Source organism: Onychostoma macrolepis, chromosome 15 (genome assembly GCF_012432095.1).
Source record: "Onychostoma macrolepis isolate SWU-2019 chromosome 15, ASM1243209v1, whole genome shotgun sequence".
NCBI classification, from domain to species: Eukaryota; Metazoa; Chordata; class Actinopteri; order Cypriniformes; family Cyprinidae; genus Onychostoma; species Onychostoma macrolepis.
The window spans coordinates 12,396,189-12,423,902 of NC_081169.1; the positions used below are offsets into that span (position 1 = coordinate 12,396,189).

General features: G+C 38.4%; 1 protein-coding gene across 3 annotated transcripts; it reads left to right on the forward strand.

The window, feature by feature from the left end:
• On the forward strand, positions 1 to 27,565 carry LOC131520880 (uncharacterized). 3 transcript variants are annotated; one of them, XM_058745396.1, is made up of 12 exons: positions 23,288 to 23,330; positions 23,433 to 23,469; positions 23,689 to 23,819; positions 24,089 to 24,448; positions 25,317 to 25,412; positions 25,547 to 25,603; positions 25,694 to 25,753; positions 26,544 to 26,573; positions 26,697 to 26,759; positions 26,841 to 26,897; positions 26,984 to 27,043; positions 27,170 to 27,565. In XM_058745396.1, the coding sequence occupies exons 3-12, from the start codon at positions 23,756 to 23,758 to the stop codon at positions 27,202 to 27,204; spliced, it is 882 nt and encodes a 293-aa protein (XP_058601379.1). In that variant the 5' UTR covers positions 23,288 to 23,330; positions 23,433 to 23,469; positions 23,689 to 23,755; the 3' UTR covers positions 27,205 to 27,565. The 3 variants fall into 3 exon arrangements, with proteins under 3 accessions (XP_058601380.1, XP_058601378.1, XP_058601379.1); XM_058745397.1 differs by lacking the exons at positions 23,288 to 23,330; positions 23,433 to 23,469 and adding an exon at positions 1 to 19; XM_058745395.1 differs by having other exon boundaries at positions 23,258 to 23,469.
• The last annotated feature ends 149 nt before the right edge of the window (positions 27,566 to 27,714 follow it).

The window sequence follows — 27,714 nt, forward strand, 5'->3', positions numbered from 1 at the left end:
CGTTGGATCTACGGCACAGGTAGCGGTCTCTCCCTTTCATACCCAGATAAGCATCATGAGAGTACCCCTGGGTGCTTCAGCGGCGATCTTTAAGAGCAAATTTCTTCTAAAAGCAATTTCTCTAAAGGAGCTTCACGGGCGGAATTATGTGTGTCGACAAACATACCTTTCCATTCGTGTTCTTCTGGTGCGGGTTCACATCTCTCCTAAACGACCGGCATGAGTGCTGTGTTCAGTGTTGGGTTATGCTCACGCTGAAACAGCGCTCGTAGATGGTTTATGTCCCGCTTGTGAGGACATGACCATAAGCGCATTGCGCTCGTGGCTCGTGTTCTTTTTTTTTAAGGAACGCGAGTCAACCCGACTGCTTCCCGCTCCGGTCCTTCTACTTCCGGGTATGAGGCCGCAGTGATGTGCATCGGGGGAGAGCAGGTGGAAGTGAGAGTAGTTCTGTCGGGGGATCCCCACGGACCTCTCGTTTCTTGCACGCTTCGTGTCTTCCGGTTGAGCTGCCGAATGGGTTTGACAGCTTGTCTCAGGATGAGTTTAATCTCTCATTTGGCGCTCGCAAAGAAGATGAGCTGTCTCTTGCAGCATCGGAGGGCGGGCTGAGTTTCAGTTTGAGGCAGGCACTAAAATGGCAGCTGTGCTTGCCCGGGCGGCCAAAAGCATCAGGCTGGAGTGGACTTCTTCACCCTGTTCCGAATGCTCGCGGCTGGACCGGAAGTGCACAAGGAATTGACGGAATCGTGGAAGGCTCTTTTTTCAGCCAGGAAACGATATACCAACTCCTCCGTCCTCACCACCCTCGATGGGGGTCCAGCGAGGGGGTATATGGGGGCCTCACAGGTAGAGAGTGCGATTGCGGTGCATTCTGATCGTGAACGCAGCCACTTGGTGGGGCCACCCAGAACTCCTGTCCAGGGCCTGTTAGTTCTTCGGCTTACATGGCTTCTGGACAAGCTGTGTCCGCTCTGACCATCCTGCAGATCTACACGAGGGTAGTCCTGACCCAGAGGTGTTGCAGGAACTGTGTTTGACGACTGACTATGCCCTCTGGGCTACGAAGTCATGGCGCAGGCTCTGGGTAGGGCGATGTCTACACTTGTGGTCCAGAAGCGCCACCTGTGGCTCAACCTGGCTGGGATGCGGGATGCCGAGAAAGTTTGCTTTCTTGATTCCCCCATTTCACAGGTTGGTCTCTTGGTGACATCAGGGAAGAATTCGCTCAGCAGTTCTCCACGATTAAGAAGCAGACGGTGTCTGCTCATCGCCAGGGACAGCCCCTTGCGAGGACTGCAGAGGCCCCGCAATAGCCTGGGCCTGCAGTCAAGACCAATTAATGGTCTAATTCTCACAGGAAGGTGGCACCACCAGCTCGGTAACAGGACACCAAGTACCCTTGTAAGGCTACAAGGCGCTCCTGAGACGGACAGCCCAGGAAGGAGGGATTATCTGACCAGCTTGGGTCCACATCTGTTGGGGGGACGGGAGGTGGATCCGGCTTTACACTGGCCATCTGCCAGTCGATTCCTTCTTCTCTGGGTCAGACACACAGTGTTATTGGCCCTCCCATGTGCGAGGGTCTAACTCTGACACCATGCATCAGAACCTGCTTGGACACAGACACTCTGTCTCCTCACGTTCAGATGCAGGAAATCTGTCACCTAGCCCACTTGATGCATGCTGGCGAACTCATGTTCCCTCATCCGTCAGTGGCGCATGTGACAGGTACCATGGACAAGGCACGGTGTGTGTTACGGGACATTTCACCTCCTACCACTGTGCCTTCCACTCCGATCAGCCACAGCAACCCTGCCCGAGGTATGTCGAAACTGGTTCCTCTGAGACCATTGGCAGGATATCTGGATGCTTGGCTAAGCCTCTCCAATCCCTCGCGATGGCTTCTCAAAACCATTCGATTCGGCTATGCGATTCAGTTCGCCAGGCGCCCGCCCAAGTACAGAGGCATTCTGTTCACCTCGGTTCGAGGCGAGAGTGCTTCTGTCCTTTGGGCGGAGGTTGCAACCCTTCTCCAGAAGGGTGCAGTCGAGCCTGTCCCCCTAGCTGAGATGAATAGGGGGTTTTAATTGTACCCAAGAAAGGCGGAGGGCTCAGACCAATCCTAGATTTGAGGGTTCTGAATCGGGCCCTTCACAAGCTTCCGTTCAGAATGTTAACCCTCAAGCACATATTAACATGTGCCAGAAATCAGGACTGGTTCGTGGCAATAGACCTGAAGGATGCGTACTTTCATGTCTCAATCCTACCAAGGCACAAACCGTTTCTTCGGTTTGCCTTCGAGGGACGAGCATATCAGTACAGAGTCCTTTCCTTCGGGCTGTCCCGGTCTCCCCGCGTCTTTACGAAAGTCGCGGAAGCTACCCTTGCCCCTCTCAGGGAAGTGGGCATTCGCATTCTCAATTATCTCGACGACTGGCTAATTTTAGCTCACTCGCGGGAATTGGTTTGCACACACAGGAACATGGTCCTCGACCACCTAGGGGACTTCGGGTCAACTGGGAAAAGAGCAAACTCTCCCCTGTGCAGAATATCTCTTCTCAGTGTAGAACTGGACTCGGTTACGATGACTGCACGTCTTTCTCAAGACCGTGCCCAATCAGTGCAGAAATGCTTGAGGGCTCTCAAGCGGAAAACAGCGGTCCCTCTCAAACATTTTCAGAGGCTCCTGGGGCATATGGCATCCTCAGCCGTGGTCACGCCGTGTCGCCGTGCATTCAGCCCTTGGGAGGACATTTCTTTTCTACGGGCAGGAAAAAGTGCCCTTAGAGCAAGTGTCCAGATGCATTGTTGTTACAACAGATGCTTGCAAGACAGGCTGGAGCTCCGTGTGCAACGGGCATGCAGCTTCAGGGGTTTGGACAGGACCTCGGCTGCATTGGCATATCAATTGCCTCGAGTTGTTGGCGGTGCTTTTAGCCCTGAAGAGGTTTCGACCCTTGATCCAGGCCAAGCATGTGCTGGTCCGGACGGACAACACAGCAACAGTTGCGTATATCAACCACCAGGGTGGTGTTCGCTCCTGTCGCATGTCACAACTCGCTCACCATCTCTTACTTTGGAGCCAGCACAGACTCAAGTCTCTGCATGCCACTCATATCCCAGGCTCAATCGGGGAGCGGATCTTCTCTCACGACAGGTCTCGTTCAGGGGCGAGTGGAGGTTTCAGACGGTTCAGCTGATTTGGAGTCAGTTTGGCCAGGCACAGGTGGACCTGTTTGCCTCGTTGGAATCGACCCATTGCCAGTTGTGGTACTCCCTATCCGAGGCTCCTCTCGGCACGGACGCACTGGCACACAGCTGGCCCAGGGATTTACTCAAGTACGCATTTCCCCCAGTGAGCCTCATTGCACAGACACTGTGCAAAGTCAGGGAGGATGGAGAGCAGCTCCTGTTTGTGGCCCCTCATTGGCCCAACCAGACCTGGTTCTCGGAACTCATGTTCATGGCATTAGCTCCTCCCTGGCGAGTCCCCCTGAGGAGGGACATTCTTTCTCAGGGGAGGGGCACAATTTGGAGGCAGTGGAAGGCAAATTGGTGGGGAAGCACAACCTGATTATCAGATTCCTCAGAGGCGCCCGGAGGTTGAACCCTCCGAGGCCACGCCTCGTTCCCTCACTATCACCTTACAGGCCTTACAGGAAGATCCGTTTGAGCCCCTTCAGTCAGTTGAGTTCAGTGCCCTCTCTATGAAGACGGCCCTCCTGAGCGTGCTCACTCCAAGCCCTCTCCGTTAACGAATCATGCCTGGAGTTCGGGCCGGCAGACTCTCACGTTGTCCTGAGACCTCGGCCTGGATATGTGCCCAAGGTTCCCACCACTCCTTTCAGGGACCAGGTGGTAACATTGCAAGCTATTCCCTTTCAAGAAGGGGACCCCGACCTGGATGCAATCCTAACGGCCTATCGGGCCAAAGGCCTACCCTGCCCTTTGGGTGTGAGGGCTCACTCTACCAGGGGCATGGCTGCATCAGCAGCCTTGGCGAACGAGGCCTCTGTAGCAGATCTCTGTAGAGCTGCAGGTTGGGCTACACCTAATACATTTACTAGATATTATAATCTATGAATGGAACCAGTTTCTTTTAGAGTCCTGAATGTCAGTTCTTTGACTCAAGAGATTGGTAGGGTGTAGAGCTTGCTGCCAACACCGGAACAGGTGTTCTGTTTTTTTTTTTTTGACATAAAAACATTCCTTTAATTTATATTTTAATGAATAAAAATTAAACAAATCTTATTTTTTGGAAAATAAAGGGGATTTAATATTGATAATAACATTGAAGACATTGTATGATTATTCCTTAAAGATAAGGTTTTAATAGTTTTAGTAGTAGTAGCTTATTACGTACGTTCCACTGAACAATAGTAATATATTTCTGCCCAATGTCTTCAAGTGAAACCGAACCTTTATTTTGACGGGTTGCAGTGAATACCTTTACATTTCTGTGTGTATATGATATGAGGATAGTTTTTCTCAAATGAAACGGTCAAATGCTCATGAAGTGACTCTCAGAGCAGTTCTGGAGATGTTGTTCATGTATTTATGTCCTCATTTAGTGAGGCGGCAGACGTTAATATCACTGCAAGCGTCACATGGGCTTCTGTATGAGTAGTAAACAAACCCGCACGTCTGCACCATACATTAGCACAGAGACAGGCACAAGTCATATTTAAATAGTCGTTTTGCGGCTTAATATTTACAAATAGCAATGGGAGTGTCAGGGGTTAAAGCAAAAAAAAATCCTGAGCCTGAACTTTTTTGTGGGGACAGGATGAGGCGGGCCAGGGGGGTGCAGATGTTGGATGGGGCAGCACGCAAAGCATGCAATGACTGTGGCAACTTTAACATTTTAAAGGATACTATGGCAAAGTTATTGTTTTCCTTATTCCTTATTTCCTTATTGTTTCCTTATCCTTATTTTTTCATGAATATATGATTCATGAAAGCGAATGAAAGCTATATCATACACTTGGAAAATTATGAACTATATCACCGCTTATAAACACAAGGGATTGTGACAATACACTTAGTTCACCAGATTAGACAAAATACAGATACTTGGTTCTCTAGAACGAGACAATATTTTAATACTATTTTAAATAAATTTTCGATGACAAAATATTTGTCTTTTAATTACAAAAAGTAAAACAATGCAGTTGTAATTTGAAATGTTTTAACTAATCTAGGGCTGTAACTAATGATTATTTTGGTAATCAAATAATCTACTGATTATTTTGACAATTGAGTAATATGATATTTTTTAGTAATAGAAATAGACCTAAGTGAAAAGCAGGCTTTAGTATGAATATTTATATATAAACTAATGATGAGGCAATAATAATTGGCTCAAATAAAATATCAAAACCAAGTAATTACATGGTTTTATTGAACAACACTGTTAAAACACATAATTTAATATGCCTATACATAATATGAACATAACCTACTTAAGTACATTATGTATTATAACAAATACTTGCAGAGGGCGCCAACGGCCTGGTGACTTTTCACTTTACAGCATGATTAAACGATGTTTAAATCTATTAAATTTTAATATTTGGCCACATGCAACCCAGAAACTTTTATTTTGAAATCGTTTTGTACAATAAATGGCATATTTAGAAATAGGTAGATTCTCCTGTGTTGGCAAAGGTTTATAAATGATTTACGTTACAAATCTAGTAAGATAATGCACACTGTTTTCCCAGACGAACATCAAGCAATTCAAATTCACAGCATATGCAGAGGAAGAGTTTAGCCCCTTTCACAGTCTTTACTGGTAAATTACCGGTAAGTTACCATTAAGAGATCATATGTGAACAAGACCTTTTCAAAAATCCCGGTAAATTTGTTCTGGCAATCATATCGTTCTTATGGAGATGACATGATTACTCTGAGCTGTTTACAAAGCTCCGCTGCTTTTTAATTAGTTTTTCGATCTAAATATGCGCTAGATGGACATCTTTGACCATTGCGCCTCGCAGATTTTACAACATGTCGTGCTTCTCCCTTCATCAGGGCTGCGACTCTGCAATTGGATACTATTATGCGCATCTCATGTTTATAAGAACAAAAAAAATCTGATTGGCTAGTTATGTTAGTTTGGTCGAGAGTGAAAGCTGTGCTCCTCTCATACATTTCCATTTTTCTTTTTAAATGTATAATTATTTTTTTCCGCAGCCAAACACTGCACGCCGGAGCTTTGGCTCCATGCCGGAGAACTTTAAGCCCTGGAGTGTGCTCACTTCTGTGTGCACTTACGTTTGTTTGTGTGTGTGTGCAAACCGGGGCGGAACTCCGCTGTGCGTGATACAGAGAGCGCTACCATGTAGCCTAGAGACAGAAATGGCATGCCGTCGTGTAAATAAGATAAATTACATAAGGCTATTTAGTTTGTTTAATAAAAGAACAAGGTATAGACCTGTTCTATAGGGAAGGAAACATTGAATGACTTATTTTGTGGTCTGGCGCTATAGAGAAAATAAAATTAACCCTAACCTTCAAGAGGGGCCGGGGGGTGCCGTTGGGGGGGCGGGTCGCCCCCCTAAAATAATGGTAGGGGAAACATTGTAGAACCCATTACGAGGTAAGTCCCCTTGAGTGAACTCTCGTATCGAGTTAGTGCTCCATAGGCAGAGGCGAACCAAGATGAAGTTAATTTTGCCCCAGGCAAAATTAATAGATGAGGCCCTTCTAAAAGATTATTTTGTTAATATACCTTTGTTACCTAGATATATATTTATACAACATACAAAAAGTAGTCAAAACACATAATATAACATAAATAGTTTAGCACATCCAGCATAACGCGAGAGGGAGCCCCCTAGGGGGGATGCAGATATATTGCTCCATGTTACGTGTATATTATTAATAATGACATTTCCGATTGTTCAAATGGTCAGCTGTCGGGGCCCCCTCAAAATGCGGGGCCCCAGGCAATTGCCTGCCTTGCCTGCCCTATTGCTACGCCTCTGTCCATAGGTAGCGGCTCCTCGTGCGGCCCCTTGTGTGTATTCTCCACTGAGTAACCCCTGAGGTTCAATGTTCCCCTAGACCAGTGGTGGCTGCTGGTCTTTCAAAGAGGGGAAGCTCATTTTCGGCCTACATCATAAAAATTGTACATTTATTTATACATAAATCCTGCCCTACGTTCCTTTTCAAGAAAATGCTCTGTGACCCTGTCGTACCAACTAGGCGTCTTTTCCAGTGACGCTACCCTACTGTATGAATGAATGAATGAACAAACAATCTAAAAAAAAAAGATATTAAACTCGATGGAGGAAATGTGGGAATTAGGTTAAACTGAAACAAGGAATGTGGTGTATAATAGGGTTGTCATGATACCATAAAAATGTCTTACGATACTATCAATTCTACAAAATGAATCAAAATTTAATAAATAAATAGATGTAAGTGAAAACAGACAATATTATTCTCTGAATACTTAATGTGAATGAATGACTAGCTATTGTTATCCATGAAATGATCTAAACAAAACTCATTTTAGCACTGCACAGAAGCTGCATGAAGTGACATTTAGATGTGGCATTTATTCATTTAGACTGTATTTATAATTGCATAAATAATGTTATGAGATTAATGTTTTAAATACTAAATTCTGAATATAGAAATATGTTGGAAAATAATGTAATATGCCTACTTTTAGACGGGAAACTTAAAAACGGCCAGCAGGTGGCAGAAGTTCGTGATTGAATCACTGAGTCATTCAAATGATTCTTTCAAAACGGCTGAATCCTTCAGGAGCGAATCAAATGACTGTTTTTATGAATGGCTCAGTGAATCAGTGATTCGCCCAAGACAACGCGGATTTGGATCAAACACAGAAACAAAACAAAAACAGCACTCTTTCTCGTGTCATATTGCCAAAGTGTAAGGAGCATTTTTTGCTCGCATATCTTGAAATTTCCGAGTTAGCAACATGTATATTAAAACATAACATTATAAATTAATAAAAATATATATATATAATGATTGATAAGAACCAAATGCAAAGCCGCGATGGGACTGAGCTCAATAGCTTCAGCGTCAGCGACTTTTTATAGTACAAAATCGCTGTCAATCAAAAGGAGATGCAGACCCTCCAATCATCACGCAGAAGCTCAGCGTCCAGGCACGCCCACTCCTCCATTCACCCCCAGAGACGCTGAGCGTCCGGGGGCGGGACATAATCGCAGCATGACCGTCTAGTTTCGAAGCGCTGAAAAAAACTGTTCAAAGCAGCCCCATTGAAGTCAATAGACGCTCGGCTTCAACAGAGAAATACACTGAAGCTACGGGGATGTATGAGAAGGAAATCGAGTCCGACCTGCTGTATGTAGCTGATTCTGAACGAACTCGTCTTCGAGATGAACGAGTTCTAACGCATTTTTAGTCAATAAAATGTTAACACAATAGTACATATTTGACCATTCATTTGTTGACATTATAGGGGAAGCCGAGCTTCCCTTGCAGTCTTAAAGAAATCCCCACTGCCCTAGACAGACATTAAATCTGTCAACAGGATCTGAGTTTTGGTAGTTCTCCCCTTACGCGGAGCCCACCTCAGAATCCTCCCTATGTGGTACTAGGGCTGTGACGGTATGGGATTTTTTCTTACCGCGGTGAAGAAGCAACAAATATCGCTGTTTGGCGGTTAATTGCAAGACAATTATTATTTCTATAACTCTGTTGTTTTTTTCGATATCTTTTTAGTTTAATAGGAATTATGGAACAGTCTTTGTCATCGTTTGTAACCCATCGGTCTTTGTCAGACACGTGGTTTTGTTGTGTGTGACGTCACCGCGGCGCCATTTTTGAGGTATCGCGCTACTGACTGAGAATTAAAGAGATTACAGGAGTAAAAGTAAATGAGATAACTCTAAGATAACTAATAAGATAAATATTTAGATACGACGTAAATATAACTCACAAACATGGAGAAGCAAAAGAAAATTGAGAAAAGGCCGTACCGAGATAAACTCGATAAAGATGCCAGGGACCGTTATTTAGAGAAATTGTTATCAATTCAGAACATAGATTCATATGAGCTGACTGCAGTAAGTTGGAGTGCTGACCCCGCATTGCTACCTTCATCCTCATACTTAGACATTGTTAATTATCTTGTTTATGGTATAAGCGCATATACCAGTGAACAATTTAAAAACTATAAATCTCTGGAAGCCCACGGACATTTCACCAATGGCTGGGTACAGGTTTTATTTACATTCCGTCCAAAGGACTGCGACAACACAGTAGTAACAGCAAATGTATGTTTTCTGTAATGATTATGTAATAATGTCATGTTAACTGTATAAAGATGGTTTGTTTAGTTTGAACGTGTCAAATAAATTTGAATACTACCCTCTTTTCATGCATTTTTTCTTTATTGTATTAATTACACAAACCAATACCTAACACAATAAATATGTTTGCAAAGGTGATGTTTTTGCGTCGCACAGCTCCAACCCAGGCCATCCGACGCCTCTGTTACGTCCGCTACATGCTGTCCATGTCCTTTCTTCAAAGTGGGAAAACTAAAAAACCTTTCCCCGTTACTTAGTTTGTGACCTTTTCTGTTGTGAGACTTACTATTGCAGCCTATCACACAACAAGAACGTACCATTTTAATCACAGAATTATTTTTAAATGAACAACACAATTCTCCCAAAAGAACACACCAGCAATGATACCTTACAAATGGCGGCTGCGCCCATAATGCACTTCGTGTTCCACGAGTGTGACGTCACCTGACAAAGACCGATTGTTTGTACAATAAATTATTAAAAGAGTAACAACCTGAGCTGCAGAAACAACAAGCCCATTGCTTAGTTCTGGTGAGTTGTGCTAAACTTGGTGATAACGGTGATGACCTCAACCCCGCGGTCGGCATCTCATTACCGCGGTGATGCAGTTATCGTCACAGCCCTATGTGATACTTCCTCTGTGAACCCATAGGTGGATCTTCACATGTTACCTCCCCATCGGGTAGGATGTGATCTCCGTAGTGCCTTTCACCCATGGGGGAATAGTCACTGTCCCAACGTTCACCACCAAGACTTTTCAGCTGAATATATAATGGTAAGTATTACTGTAGGGAAAAGGCTCCGGCTGAGGTGACCTTTGCCTTTATGGCGACTCTCCCGGATGTTGGAGAGTGAGGTCTTAAGTCTTGGGCGTTGGAAGCTTACGAGGAGGAGAGGTGCATTTGGTCGTGACACGCTGGCTTGACAACATCTGCGCCCCTGTGGACTCGTGACGCAGTTCAGCAGTTGTGACGTTTACTATAGGGACCCCTAGTGTCGTACACTCGACACAACGTCGAAGTGAACGACAGAAGGGGAACTGCTCAATTTTCTTTTGTGTGATTTCTGAATGCTTGAGACTATAAAATCAATCAGACAAATTTATTAATAAAATAATAGCCATAGGTAACTGTCTAATTGTAATTTTTAAATAATACAATTTAATTACAGTTTATTTATTTACTTTTATATTTTATTAAAGTTCTATTTTGACCCCTATAGTGGGTGTTTTTTTTTTTGTTTTTTTTTTTACATCCATAATATTTGAGGGAGGTGGCACAACAATACAATTCTGCTTAGAGCACCCATTTGGCCAGCAGCGGCCCTGCCCCTGACATACTGATTAGTTAATAATTACTCATGAAGAATGAGTACACTTTGATTTGTACAGAAATATGCAATATTTGACTCATACTCAGTGATGCTATTAACTTTTCCCCCCTTTTGTTTGTGTGTCAGTCACAGCTAAATAAAACCAAAGGCCATTCAGCCACAGGTCACTGCATCTTTCGCTGTGTAAGTAATTTTTTTTTTTAACATTCTCAGTATTTATATTTGGTTTGGTTTTTATAACCATTTTAGAGCCACCGTTTCTTATGTTTCTTACGGTTCTTATGTACTATCCTTTTAACATTTCAGCAGCTGATTTTTTTTGGTACTTGCATAGTAATTTTAATTGTACCACATTTGCAATGCATATATAGCAGGGCTCCAGACTAACTTTTGAGAGCAGGTGGCACCATAATCAGATTTGGTAGCACTGGGGATGGTGTGTGGGCTGTATTAAAAATAAAGATAATGAAATCATAAAATTATTATAGTTTTGCATTAATAAGTGTAGTTACTAGTAATATTACGCATTTATTTCTTGGTAATGCACATTTGACAGTAAAGCACTGAGCTGGGAGTTTGGAAATGCATAATGTAATGAAATTCAACTATTTCTGCCACATCACCATGGTTATAGTTAGCGTTACTACTTCTGGTTATATGTCAGCGCTTTGACCTGTTAATAACAGATTTCTGTGCAGAATTTGAATGCTTCTCACTGGATCTCACAGCACTGTGCAGTAACAGTGTCACGAAATAAACACTGCTTCCTGAGTAAACCTTTTCTGAGCTCTAAGAAGTTTGTTTGCACTGCGCTGATCTGAGCTAAAAAATGGTCTGCGCTGCACAGCTCAAACGAGTAATGTGGTTTCACTAGCTTTTGTTTCACTTGCTGTTTGATGTTTCTCATATGCAACAGAAATAGCAGTGCTTATGAGGTGGGGCAACGTTGTGGTCATGCTGGTGTGATTGCTCACATGATGCCGAGCAGGGAGAAGCTCTTACACAGGGAGCAGGCGGCGAAGCCTCTGTACCCCACCTCAATGGGTTCACAATAGCTGTGTTTCCACTGTCGGGCCAAAAGCGGGCGTGCTAGTGCGTGCCAGGGCCAGTCGCGTTTCCACTGTCACTTCCGGGGCTTGATTGTGCCTCGTCGGTGCTTCCTCAGGGCCAACGGCCAGGGTTTTCTGGCCCAACGAAAACCTTGGGCCAAAGCGGGCCAACTGGGACTAGAGGAGTGGTTATAAACAAAGGCGGAGTTTCTCCGCGTCTTGAGAGTGTCAGCGCTGCAGATCATTTCATAAAGTTAACAGCTATAACACCAGCATTAAAAACTTTTAAAATAATTTTAGCTCAAAACTCACTTTCAGACAGCAGCAACTGTTTGAAATAACTTGATCCGATGTGGATTATGATCACCATACAAGGCAGAAATATTTATAAGTGATGCAAAAGACTATTCACGCTAGCCATTAACATTACCATACTAAACATGGTATAAGACCACTTGAAGAAATCAGACGCCAGCTTCTCATTCTCTATAACAATCGTGTATTTATTTAGTAACATTTTATCTGTCATAAGACTTGTCTCGAGACTTTAGCTCCGTGTATGTCATAAAAATATATAATGGTTTTTGTTCGGGAGCTCCCTCTGCTACTCAGGTCATATTTTTGATGGAAAAATATAGAAATTATCATTCTTAACGTGATGTATACTGTGACTACAAATAAACAGAAACAGACTCTACTGAATAAGTAGGGTAGGCCTATTTTTCCTCTTTCTTTTGTGAAATAGTTGTTCACATTGCTTTATTTCTGTGTGACTAATTTTCAATCCTGATAAATTAATTCATTATGATCAATGCATTACTTAATAGGCTATTGTAAAACATTGATGCTTTTGGATTTAAATCTTAACAAAACATGCAAACAAACGGCCGCTTTTATCTTGTTCGTTTTGTGATCGCGCTATATTTCCAGTGACTTATTTCTGAATAGTTTTCTGATAACTTCTCTTTGTTGATGAAATGATGGGGTTGCAAGCGGCAACCTCCCGCTCTCTCTCGTGAAGCCAACACGGAAGTGACTAAAACTGCAATTCATCGACTAGCTGCTGAAGGCTGGCTGCAGAAGGGAGTCAATCCCATAGACTCCCATGTTAAAATGCCCAACTTTACAGCAGAAAAAAACATGCTTACAGCCTGGTGCAAAAAATGATTTTGGTCTATATAGCTAATTTTGCCCTTCATGACAACTGTGAGTGGGCTGAATTTTTTTTTTTTATAACTCATCCGTTTAAATTATATTAAGCATTAAAGTTCTTCATAATTAAGGGTGTGGCCACTTGAGTGACAGGTGGACTGCCGCTCTGCTCCAGAGTGTGAAACTTAGAAAACTGGCTTTAAAGATTTGTACAGAAAAAAATAATTATAGGTAGGACACTGGGAATCTGGCAATTAGATGTTTTAATGAAAATGATCTCAAACTTGATTTTTACCGCTATATTGATATTGTGCTCTGCTTTTGCACTGTCTGCAAAAAGCAGCACGTTACTTTAAAAAAGTAATTAGTTAGAGTTACTAGTTACTTCTCACAAATAGTAACTGAGTTAGTAACTGAGTTACATCATTATAAAAGTAACTAATTACCAGGAAAGTAACTATTATGCTACTTAAAAATGTTCAAATGTCAAATAACTTTGGATTCCCCCAATATTAAATATGTTAAATTAATGAAATGGACACTAAAAAGAATAAATTATTATTACAAAACATTGTATATTAATCTACACTATTTATCTACTGACACTTAGTATCAGTCAGTCAAGCATTATAATATAATATTATGATAATTCAATATTATATGATGATAGAACTTTAGTAATTATAGAATAACCAAGAAGTATGAATGCATATTTATCATCAATATAAAGCGGCAGTTCTTAAAAGCTGAAGAATTCCAAAGGAACTCCGTTATTTTGACAGGAAAATACAACAAAGAATATCGTTTACATGTAGCGCGTCAATTCTGCATGTTATGAAAGACCCTCTTACTCTGTATCTTTCTTTGCGTGCGTGTATGTGAGAGAAAGCGACGGCGAGTTGTGCGCTTCACACTAGAGTTTATGGTACGTCAAATACAGCTACACTGCGCATCCATTCAGATGAACTGAAAAATTTAATTCTAATAATATAGTAACTCCACATTTTATTGTCAGTAACGTGTTGTAACGGGGGAAACAGTAATTTGTTTGATTACTCGTTACTGAAAAAAAAAACGCCGTTAGTAACTTAGTAACCAAGGCAAAAGGCAGTAACTTCCACATTATATAGGGGGCTGATCACCATTTACAGAATCATTATAGTAACATAATGGATAAAATCTAGTGATCATTGGCTAGGCTATAACATCTAGTAATGTGATTCTTTTTCTCTTTTTTTTCCTGACCGTAACAACCAGACAAAACGTTAAACGTGAGTGGATACCGTTTTGCAACCAATTTATTTGCAATGTTCGCTAACATTAAAGGATGCAAGACATACTTAGCCTATTGTTTTTACATCAAACTGAATTAAAATAGCTTAAGAAGGACTTGTGGATTGACGTGAACGCCAGCAGGGATAATGCTCCGAATGATTGTGAATTAAACACCTCCGATGGCGTTCATTGCAATGGATTTTGTCGATTTACAAACTCCGGGAACTTGAGCTGCTTACCCAAGTCAACCCGCAGCTCCCAGTCTGGTGCTGATGAGAGCAAGCTGGCTACTGGTGTTATCCACGATCGTGGCTGCTCTCCAGCCTTTACAAAATAAATTCTCCTCTGGCTGCGGACATTATTGGCCACTGTGTTGGAAATGGCCTCTGCCACAGACTTCAGGACCTGGTCGTGTTGCCAGCGATTAGTGCTGGGCGGTATACCGGTTCATACCGAATACCGGTGTTTATTTTTCTTATGATATGAATTTTTTAAATACCGCAATACCGGTGTCATTTAAATAACGTTCGGAACGCGACACACCGTTTGAGACGGCTCTCTTTTCACTGTTGCATTGTGGCGAGGACACAGCTGTATGTGAAAGTTCTGAAGCTGTAGAACGTGATGACAGAAAAACTCATCCACAATATCCACCGCGCGCTGCCATCAGCTCCCGCGTCTCACACGCACGAGCGCGACTTTAGCACTATATTTAGCAACATTTAGACCCTTTTAGCGGCTTTTTCCCCCCATAGAATATACAAACTGACAAACCTAGCGACTTTTTTGGATAAACCTTAGCTATGGTTCAGTTGGAAGATGTCGCCAGTGCTGCACCGCGAGCGTGAGGTCTGACTCTCCCGGCGCAGTCGCGTCTCTCTGCGTCTGTTCTGTGCAGCGAGCGGCAGAGAAGCACCGCATTCAGCTGGCCGTACCGCAGCAGACTCGTCAGTAAATGAGTACAAAACAGCGTTTCCAAGCACTTGCCGCTAACTGACCGTTTGGGATTATAAATATGAGCATAGTTCGTCTGTTAATATTATGCACTTTTTAAATAAAAAAAAAAAATGTTTTAGTTTGTTACTCAGACGCAGGCAGTAGGCTACTCTGCATGACACAAAAAAGTAATATATACTCTCTCAGAGTCACCTCATATACCAACAAGGGCCAAAGAATGCGGGGCAAGATGCCATGTTGGTATAACCATGCATTTACATTTGTTCACTATATTCTGAATATGCACCGCCCATGTAACTCTTTCATCAAACCATACCCCTAAAAACTTAAAATCTTTCACTCTTTCCTGTTCTTGATTATATAATTTTAGATTTACCTCACTTCCAATTTTTTTTCTTGTAAAAAAACATTATCTTTGTTTTGTCAACTGAGAATTTAAAACCCCATTTATATGACCACTCTTCAACTATTACAATAGCCTCCTGTAATTTTTTAACAATAAAGTCAATATTCCTTCCCCTGCTAACTCCCTCTACCCACATGGCTTTACTTAAAGGGTTACTCCACCCCAAAAATAAAATTTTGTCATTAATCACTTACCCCCATGTCGTTCCAAACCCGTAAAAGCTTTGTTCATATTCGGAACACAATTTAAGATATTTTGTATGAAAACCAGAAGGTTTGTGACTGTCCCATTGACTCCCAAGTAATAGACATTGTCAAGGCCCAGAAAAGTATGAAAAGCATCGTCAAAATAGTCCATCTGCCATCAGTGGTTCAATCTGACTGTTATGAAGCGACGAGGATACTTTTTGTATGCAAAGAAAATAAAAATACCAACTTTATTCAACAATTCGTCTCCTCTGCATCAGCGTAGCGCCATTTTGGAGAATATCTGCTGGACTCAAACTGCGTATGCTTTTCTGTGTCAGCCGCGCCACACGGATACGCTTTCTATGCTTTGATTTGAACGAAAACAGCGTATCCTTGTGGCACGGCTGACACAGAACAGCATACGCAGTTGGATGAACTCAAATTTTGTTTTTTATTTATTTTTTTATTTATTCCTTTATTTAACCAGGGGGGGTCATATTGAGACTATAGTCTCTTTTTCAAATGGTCCCTGGCCAAGAAAGGCAACACTTCAAACTTAAATAAAATAAAAATAGAGAAAGAGAAACCTCATCTACAACAAACAAAGCATACTATATTACACAATGACATAACAGCACCAAAAAAACCATACCACAGCACCTAACAAGGACAAATATTAAATACAACAACAAACAAAATATAACACAAAAATATAACATAATAACCAAGACATCATACAACAAGCAGTATAAGAAACCACAGGCAAAAACAAAACAGTAACCTATATACAATCACACTTACAGCTGAAGGTTTCTGTGACATATAATTTAAAATCATTAAGTGTGATAAAAGTGCTTAGCTTCAGCTGTTTCTGCAGAGCATTCCAGGTTGGAAGGGGCATTGCATCGGAAGGCAATTTTACCAAATTCAGATTTTAGAGCAGGTATAGTAAAAAGAATGCTATTTTTAGACCTAAGATTGTATCTATTGTTTTCTACAAAAGAGAAGACTGCTAAATAAGAGGGCAACAATCCTATCACTGCCTTATAAATAAAGATAAGCCAGTGATGCTTTCTACGAATTGAGAGTGGAAGCCAACCTGATAAGCTGTATAAACTACAGTGACGTGTAGAATATTCAGCCTTAATGACAAAGACAAAGAATCCAGTGAGCGTAATACAGACTTTGCTGCATGCATATAAAGAATATCTCCATATTCTACAACAGACAAAAAGGTAGCAGCAACAAGTTCCTTTCTTACTTTTAAATTAAAACAAGCCTTATTTATATAATAAAAACTTAATTTAACTTATCTTAATTTAAGTTATCTACATGGGGTTTAAATGAGAGCTTTTCATCTAATAAAAAACCCAAGTAATTATAACATGACACTCTTTCAATTTCCTGGTCATATAGAGTGACAATTTGAGGCAAATCCTTTACATTACTAGAGTGAGTAAATAACATAAATTTGGTCTTTTTAGAATTTAGTACCAATTTTAATTTAAGTAGATTTTTTTTGTAAAGTTGTGAAAGCATCCTGCAATTTCTTTAATGCCTCATATGGAGATCTAGCAGTACTGTATATGATAGTATCGTCCGCATAGAGGTGTACGGCTGCATCTATATTTGTACAAATATCATTTATGTAGATTGTAAACAACAAAGGCCCTAATATGGAACCTTGAGGGACTCCAACTATTAGTTCTGCCTCCCCTGACATAATGCCTTCACAAGTAACACACTGATATCTACTAGACAGATAGTTTTTAAACCATTCAATAGCATTATCAGACATTCCAATTTTAGACAGACATTTTAACAAAATGGTGTGATCAACCGTATCAAAGGCTTTTGAAAGATCAACAAATAATGCTGCACAAGATTCTTTACAGTCAATAGCACTAACAATATCATCAACTACCTTAGTGGCTGCTGTGATGATGCTATACCCTTTCCTGAAACCTGATTGAGAAGGAATAAGAATATTATTTACTGTTAAGAAGTCCTTTAACTGATCACTAACCAATGACTTAAACATTTTAGCCAATACTGACAGTTTTGAAATAGGACAATAATTGTCCATAATAGTTGGGTCCCCATTTTTAAAAAGTGGTGTTACATGTGCTGTCTTCCAAGATCGGGGTATAATATTTTGTTCCAAAGATAAATTAAAAATATAAGTTATTGGTTCAACAATAATGTTAGCCACAAGTTTCAGAAGGGAAGGGTCAAGCCCATCTGGCCCAGCTGACTTTTTACAATTTATGTTTCGCAACTCGAATAAGACCTTCTCCCCTGAGATTGGCTCAAGAGTAAAGAGGTTCGAGCATTGGGGTGAGATCACCCTGGCGATGAAAGATGTTCTAGCTCTGACTTAAAAAGGAGTCCGGCAGAGGCAAAGTGATTATTAAAGAAATCAACTAGATCTTTTTTATCAGTAATTTGCACATTATTAACATTTACAAGTTTAGGAAGAGCCGAAAATGAACAGTAACTTCCACATTATATAGGGGGCTGAGTTGATAATTTTCCAAAATTTAGCTGGATTTTTTACATTTCTCGTTGTCTCATCAAGGTAGAACTGTGACTTAGCTTTACGTATTTGTGTGGTAAAATTGACCCAATAATTTTCTTGCCCAAATTTCCTTGCCTTTGCCCAGGCCAAATCCCGATCATGCAAGAGAGTGGATAATGCATCAGAAAACCAGGGATTATTCCTCCCCTTTAAATTGAATCTTCTCAAGGGTGCATGTTTATTTAAAAAACCTTGAATGAATCCTTAAAATATGACCACGCCAATTCAACATCAGGAATTAAACAGACCTTTTTCCAATCAAAATGAAAAATATCATGAATAAAAGAAATACCTTTTCTCCACAATTCGTGGCACTGTCTTTTTGAGTTTGCAATTTCTAATCATACCAACAGCACAATGGTCACTTATATCATTTGAGAAAATACCTATTTGTGTGCATTTATCTGGGTTATTAGTTAAGATCAAAGTGAGGATGATTGCAAAACTGAAGTCAGTTTTATTGAAGAATGATCTTGAAAAAGTTATACATGCTTTTATATTTTCACGCTTGGACTATTGTAATGCGTTATATGCAGGGGTTTGTCAGTCGTCCCTGTCGAGGTTACAGTTGGTCCAAAATGCTGCGGCCAGACTGCTGACAAATACTAAGAAAAGAGACCATATAACTCCATATCCATATAAGAGACCATAGTACATCAAGGATCTGTAATCCTCCTCAAGATCGCTAAGATCTAACTTGCAGATTATGCTCAAGATTCCACGTACACGTCTTAAGTGTAGAGGTGATAGAGCATTTTCAGTTGTGTCCCATAGACTATGGAATGATCTTCCTTTCTCTGCGCGCTATTTGACCTCTCTGCAGATGTTCAAATCACGTCTTAAGACCCATTTGTACTCACAGACCTTTGAAGTGTAGTTTTACAGGTATTTACTTATGTATTTTAATTAATTGCTATTATTGTTTTTGATCTTCTTGTACAGCACTTTAGTATACCTTCATGGCTTCGAAGGTGCTTTATAAATAAATGATTGATTGATTGATTTAAAAAAGATCCATTTTGATTACTTCTTTTGTACATGCATAGTTTTTGGGTTTCTGGGACCCCAAACACGGAAGTTAATCTCAAGAGTGCTTAGAGGAAACTCTGTGGTTTGCTAGTTTCAAAGCTGTCTCATGCTTTGTGTAGTCCTGCAAATAAATGAATAAATTCAAAAAAGCACTTGAGAAGGGCAACTTACAACTTTAACTGTGTGGGAAAGGGGTGTTTGAGACTGTTGTGACCATTCCAAGCACTATTGGATCAGATAAATTTGCATGTCTTTCTTTGTCTTTTGTATACACTCTTAAAAATGAAGGTGCTTCACGATTCCACAGAAGAACTACTTTGTCTAAATGGTTCCATAAAAAACCTTTAACATCTGAAGAACCTTTTTGTTTCACAAAAGGTTATTTGTGGTGAAAGAAGGATCTTCAGATTATAAAAAGGTAAGAAAGAGATGGTTCTTTAAAGAACCTTTGACTGAATGGTTCTTCAAAACTGGTTCTTCTATGGCATCGCTGTGAAGCATTTCTTCTGTGGAACATCTTTTGTGCTGTGAAACAAAGTCATACAGGTTTGGAACAATATGAGGGTTATTGCAATATTAACAGATAACCCTACTTCTTTTAAAGGCTAAAGAGTTGGGTGTAGAAATCACACCTAGATTGCCATGAAGAGCAGTGTGTGTGTGTGGCCACTTTTACAGGAAATAGCACTATTTGACTTAAAAGGGTTCTGTGAAGTCTTCCATTAGTTCTTGATGATTGACACTGACATTCTTGCTTGCCAAATATGGTGTACATTTCACAGGTTTGGATATTTTTTGGTGCACTGTTGTCTTTAAATGGTAAGTTATAGATAGAGACTTGTCTTGTGTCTCAATGTGAGAGACGAAGTGTTGGATCAGTAACATTTTGATGCTGTTCTTCTGTTTAGCTCGGGACCACTGGAATACAAGATGTAAAGAGATCACCGTCAACGCCTCTCTGAAATCTGAAGTTCTTCTCCCATGTCACTTTAATATAAGCCGCTACGATGAAACAGTGACAGTGAATTGGACCAAAGACTTGTGGTCAAGTCTTGTGACAATCTTTATTAATGGCAGAATCTTCTTTGACAGTCGTAGTGAAGGACGAGTGAATGTTTTTCCGCTTCTATCTAAACATGGAAACTTCTCCATCCTCGTCCATGATCTGCAGTCTTCAGACATCGGCACATACACATGTGAGCTGACCAGTGAATGCTGGAGGGTGAAGATCATGCAATTGCCAGAAAGTAAGATTAGTCCTTTTTCAGAAACGGATGAACTGAACTCCAATCACAATTCCTGGTTATTCTTTTTTGCTGGAGTTGGAGTGTTTATTCTTCTTTTTATTATATTCAGTCGCACTGGTAAGCATTACTTTTCATTAATTATCCACAGTAAATTCCATGAACCAGTTTTAGCCAAATAATAAATATAAATACTCCTGTTTATTTATTTAAACAATATTCAGGCTTACAAAACCGTTTGAAGTCCTTGACAGAAAATGCACGAGATCATCCAAATCAAGCTCTACTAATGAAGAACACCATGAAGGTATAAGTTCAGTAAAACATAATTGTTCAATATTTTAAGATTTATTTTTTTTAAAATTCTGAATAAAGAATAAACAGGTTTATTATTGGCATTTAATGGCAGTTGATATATTTATGTATTTATATTTACATGCGGTAATTACAAAACCCAAGTAAATGCATATTTAAATTAATTGGATTGCTGCTGATTGTTTGAAAGCGACGGAATTCCTGCTATAGGTTATTTATATTATGTGATATCAAAATATATTATATTTAGTTTCTAAAAGTTTTTAAATAGTGAACAGATCTTTAAAAGAATCCTTTTTTTTTTCAGTGTGAATAACGTTTTAAAAATCTAAAGAAATATTTTCCACTATAAAGGTGGAAATGACATTGGATGTTAAAGGTTCTTCATGGAGCCAGAGATGCCAATAAACAAAAAACAAAAAAATTTTTTATTTTTAGTGTAATATGTGATATCAATTAATATAATATTGTGCTATACATATTTTGTGTTTCAAGAACATAGTTCTTCAAGTCAAACTTCTAATATCCAGCGAGGTAATTCACCATTTCTATGTTCATATGATATATGTTTTAGTTTGCCAATAAATTAAGCTCAAATAATAAAATTAGCAAACTAATGTATTTTGTTTTTAACAGCATTCAAAACTCCAGATCTAAATGACTCTACGACGTCTACGGTAAACTATGGTAAGACACAGTATGTTTTTAATTATAAGTTTTAGAATAGTATAATAACAAAATATCTGCTTGATATGTTTCAGTCTTTCAGGCGTAATTGTTCAGTTGAGAAGGTGCTGGCAAGATGGGAAAATATCACGGTTTCCTGTTTCAGATTACAAATCTGTTATTTCAGTAAAGGCTTGTCTTTTTCTTTTTTCTTTTCTTTACTCAATCATATGCCATCTGTTTTTAAATGTTTATGCTATTATCATTTATTGATTTTTAGTGTTTGCAGTTTTTTTCAACAGCTTACACACATTTTCAAAACTTTGCCTCTTTTTTTTCTTCAAACTAATTTTACACACAAATCCAAGAATTGCACACACAAAGTGCAAAATGCCTCACATCTCTTGCAAAATGAAGCACTGCATTCAAAATATCACAAACACATCTCAAAAGCAAACATTTGCAAACACCTTTGCCATAATATTAATTCCTGTTAGATTTTTGTGTGTTACATAGAGAATTGTGTGTTGTGTTTTGCAAAAAGTGTTTTATGAAATTGAAAACTGAGTCAAAGGCCAATAATTAGTCTATGGTTTTGTAGATTTGGTGTGTGGTTCTGGTGTTCGAGTGTCAGCTTTCAGAAACTGTGAACAAGTAAAATTTTGTGCCTAAGCAGTTGAAAAAATAAAAAATAAAATAGGTTTATTTTCAGATTACTGAATACTTTTGTAAAGCACATATGTAAATTTAAGTGCAAATTTTCATTGTCCGTTGTCAACTTTTCTTTGTTATTATTTGTAAAATGTTTTGCACAAATAATTTGAATATAAATAAACAAAAAGACCCATATGTTGAACAATATTTACTGCATCTATATCTTAGTCATTCTTGTACCATTTCTGAAAAAAGGTAATAGGCTATTTGAGAGTAAGCTGTGAAATAATCCATTTTGTACGGATGGCAAGGCATAGCCTAATTGTTTATTTTTTATTTTTCTTTCTTTCTTTCTTTCTTTCTTTCCCTTTTGTTCATTATCTGCCTTGCTTCAATAGATAGGTACAATATGGAAATTAGAGTAAAATAAAACATGCTCGGAAAACAAGAGTAAACTTGTTCACACCGGTTAGCGTCAGAAGAATCTTGCTATTGACTTTTCTGTCCAGTAGGTGACGCTAAAGACATTTAGTTGGATTTGAAAAAAAAAAATCACCAGTAAACGTAAATAAATATTTATTTCATAACGTGTACATGTAATATTTTATAATATTACTATGAAATAGTTTAATAATTTCTAATATTAATGTCTAAATTTAAAAATATTTTTTCAACCTTTATTACCATTAAATCTGCTCAAAGAGGAACTTATGATCAAACTGTGTAAGTACAAAGGTGTACTTTTTAAAAAGGTACCGCCCCCGATTTTTTTTTCTTTTTCTGAGAGTGATCTTGAAGTGTTACTTTAAGGCCATTTAGGGGAAACACTGTGGTTTGCTATTCTCAGCATTTACAGATGCTAATGTTATGGTTGTTGCAAGCTGATCTTAAAATAAACTAAACTACATACAACCTCAGAACAGGGGAAAACCTGGCGCTTTATTTAATCTAATTTACATAATCTTCATTTCTGTCAAATAAATTTGCATGTTTGATGCAATAATAAACACAATTGTTTATTATCAAGAAATGGATTTTCAGTGTATATAGTAACCTACATTTTGGCAATACCTTTTATTGCTGCGTTGCAGCTGTCCAGTAACATATCAGTTCTGTCATAAGATGAAACTGTATGACATCAGTAGCCTAATTTAATGCATTCTAAGTGAGTTTGACGAGTAATTTTTTGCATACTGTTCTCACTATATAGTTTTATAACAGCATGCATATAATAATCTGAGGTGATTTCACTTTGACTTTGCGACAGGATGTGGTAAAAATGGAAACCTGTTGCTTGAACTGAGGTAGGTAGCCCAGCGTTCGACTCCAAACACTATAATGCAAAAGTAAATCTATCTACCCTCAGCCTTTAATGTTGTCAAATGCATCACAAAGCATATTTTTGACAGTTTTGCCACAGCTGCATCACTAATCTGGCTGTAGAAAATAATTTGTCGGTCATATGCTGTGAAATCGCAGCCACAGGCCCCCACATGTAAGAGGCTGTGCGTGTGTGTTTACAGGAAATAGCATGTGAAGGACATCAGCCTACACACTCTCTGACTTGGTCTTGTAACTTTGACACCTTGGATGTCATGCAACATGTACATTTCACATCTTTGGATATTTTTTGGTGCTTTGGTGTCTTCAAACGGTAGGTATAAAATACCAGTATTTATTGTCAGCTATAATGTGGTTTATATGATATTGGGGGTAAAATAAACATTGATAATTTTGACTATTGTAATTTATAGTAGTATTAATAAAAGAATGCAAAAGAATCATGTTTAAAGTTAACAAACCAGACATTTCTTTTACATTATGTATGTTATGTTTGGTAGCAAATGACTCTTAAAAGATTAAAATGTGTACATGTGTGATATCATACTGAATCATTCATATTTTGATGCCCCTTCATTTTAGCTCGGGACCACTGGAATACAAGATGTAAAGAGATCACCGTCAACGCCTCTCTGAAATCTGAAGTTCTTCTCCCATGTCACTTTAATATAAGCCGCTACGATGAAACAGTGACAGTGAATTGGACCAAAGACTTTGACTATCCCAGTCTTGTGACAATCTTTATTAATGGCAGAATCTTCTTTGACAGTCGTAGTGAAGGACGAGTGAATGTTTTTCCGCTTCTATCTAAACATGGAAACTTCTCCATCCTCGTCCATGATCTGCAGTCTTCAGACATCGGCACATACACATGTGAGCTGACCAGTGAATGCTGGAGGGTGAAGATCCATGAACATGTGAAGATCAATGAACGTCCACACAGTAAGATCAGGGGTCTTATTGTCACAAGTGCTATATATAACTGCACTAGCATACATTCAGGCAAATGTTAATGTAAATGTATACAATATATTTAACAAATCAATGGTTTAATTATTCTGTTACCTTTTACATTCTCGCAGATTCATGACTTTTTGTGTTTAACAGTTATTTTTTAACAGTTTAAAAGCATGTTCCAGTGTGACAACTTAACCTATGTAGTGTGACAACATGCCAAGCAATAACTTTGGAGATGTTCAAAAGCATTTTTGTATTTAATATTTAAGCGCACGTGCAGAAATTAGTATACAAGTCTACAATAACATTTATATATGTGACCCTGGACGACAAAACCAGTTATAAGTGTCATTTTTTTTTTTAATTGAGATTTATACATCATCTGAAAGCTGAATAAATAAGCTTTCCTTTGATGTACGGTTTGTTAGGACAATATTTGGCCGAGATACAACTATTTGAAAATCTGTAATCCGAGGGTGCAAAAAAATCTAAATATTGAGAAAATCGCCTTTAAAGTTGTCCAAATGAAGTTCTTAGCAATGTATATTACTAATCAAAAATTAAGTTTTAATATATTTACGGTAGGAAATTTCCAAAATATCTTCATGGAACACGATCTTTACTTAATATACTAATGATTTTTGGCATAAAAGTAAAATGGATAATTTTGACCCATACAATGTTTTTTTTTTTTTGGCTATTGCTACAAATATACCCCAGTGACTTAAGACTGGCTTTGTGGTCCAGGGTCACATATAGATACATGTACATTTTGCAGATACCATGGTTATTGATCAAAACTGTATGATTTCGAAACTGTTACGTTATAACTGTATTTTTTTTTTCTTTGTAGGAATCAGTGAGTTCAACCCCTGGTTCTACTTTGCAGCTGGAGCTGGATTGTTTATTCTCCTTTTTGTTGCATTCAGCCTGTTATCAAAATTCTACGGTGAGCATTGTTTACTTACATTTTTAGATAGTGTAATTTAAAAAGTGTTTTTATATTTATTATGTAAAATAAATAAAAATAATAATTCATGTATTTACTCAAATAAATGTTTAAATAAATCTTCTCTTGGACAGGAAAGTGTCTAAGTACATCATCCAAGTCTGATCCAGTTAATGGCGTACAGAGCGAAGGTGAGGAGTATAACACGCCTGACCAGTGCTTGATGTTCAGTGACATTCTGTGGAGTTTCTTGACCTCTATGAAAATCATATGACCTTTAGGTAGTAATTTCCCTGAAGAAACACAGAATACAGAAAGCAGTGGACATAGAAACAAGAGGGGTAAGAAAAATGCTTTACTTACCAGCATATGGTCTTGAAAAACACACAAATGCACTTAAAAATCAATGCATGCCATTGCACTACATACTAAATATTAAACCAAGGCTGCTTGGAACATTTGAGAGATAAAAAAAAAGTTTTTTTTGGAAATAATTGCATTTATTTGATACAGTAAAAACAGTAATATTGTGAATTATTAAGAATTATAAATATTATTACTTATATTATAAGTGTTTTCTATTTTAAAATGTAATGTATTCCTATGATAACAAAGCTGAATTTCCATTAGCCATTATTCCAGTATTCAGTGTCTGTAAGATTAAAAATAACAAAAAGAAAGAAACGACTACTTTTATTTGCATAAAATTGATCAAAAGTGACAATAAAGACCTTTGTAATGTTATATAAGTTTTTTTAATTATAATTATATATTTCAAATAAATGCTGAACTACTTTTTTCAATTACATTTATTCATTTAGCAGACGCTTTTATCCAAAGTGACTTCCAAGTGAGGAATACAACAAGAAATTCATCATAAAGAGGCAAAATAAACACAGTGTTTGTAATACCAAGTTTCAGACATCGTTTAGTATATGGAGGGACTCAATTGAATCATATCAATATATAAATCATTATTACTGGTTTCATATGCACTACGCATTCCATTTTGGAATTTCAACAGACCAAATGTTTTTCTGGTCAAAGAAAATATGATGTTATGATATGGTATTATTGATTAGATTACCTCAGAATAAACATTTTGTTTGTCTGTTGATCTTATTTCTGAAGGCGTGAGGAGGGGCCCCTCAACTGTTTATGGTATGAATTATGTATTTTAACTGTTTTCACTGTGTGAACATTGGACTTCAAGTTAGTTTTAATTAATTAATTATATTTTTTCATGATTTTGGGTAAAATTACAAATGTTTTTTTTTTGTCCAGAAAATGACATACATTTTCCAAATCAAAGTTCTGCAATGCAGCAGGGGCAACATCCTCAGAGAGGTGAATCATCATTTTTGGTTTTTGATTTATTGTATTACTTTACAAGATAAATGATGCAAATCTAATTTGGAAATAAATCAGCCTTCAGAGCTGTTCCTGAGCCAACAATCCATCCTTCAGATGTAATATCATATTATGGTAAGGCAATATTTGTGCTTGGAAAAACAGATTAGCTGTATTTGCTATAACTGAAATAACCTTAAAATTTGTTTGAAATATTTCAGTCAACCAGGCGGAGCTCTCCAATCCAGCAAATGCTGGCAAAAAACGGAAAAAACAAAAACGTAATTACTTTTCATTGTTCTTAAATGTCATTTATTTTGTATATTAATGAAGTTTATTACATGGCACTTTTTCAGAACAATTATCACAGCCAAAAATAAAATTGTTTTCTTTCATTTCTCTGGCAGATTTTCAGTTTAAAAATCCAATATACAACGACTGAAGTGATCAGAAGTCAACGACAGAATCCAGAATACACATTTCAGACTGTTTATAATTTTCCATTATAAACAGTTCAATATCTCAATAAATGCTGTTGTTTAACATGGTTCATGGAAATCACATTCATTTCATTCAAATAAAATCTGTTAAGTAATATACACAAATCACTGAATGATAAACTAATGCTTGAGAATTATCCTTATAGAACATTCAGTTTGTCACAATTTTGTGAAATGTCTGAAATTCTAGTTTGCAGAAATGAGCAAATACATTGTTGGATATTTTGATCTGGTGGTCACTTGTTTTCCGAACATAATTAGTCATAAAATTCTCTCTTTTAAATAAAAATTCTTGTAAATCTTCTTTATTGTATTTATTTTGAAAATACATAATATGATGTACATACACATTTATTTATTTTAACTAACTGCTGCTAGTGATCACCGTTGAAACCTGCAGTGAACAGCGGTGTCATGTCATCCTGTGCTGCAGGTGGCGCTAATGTGTTTCC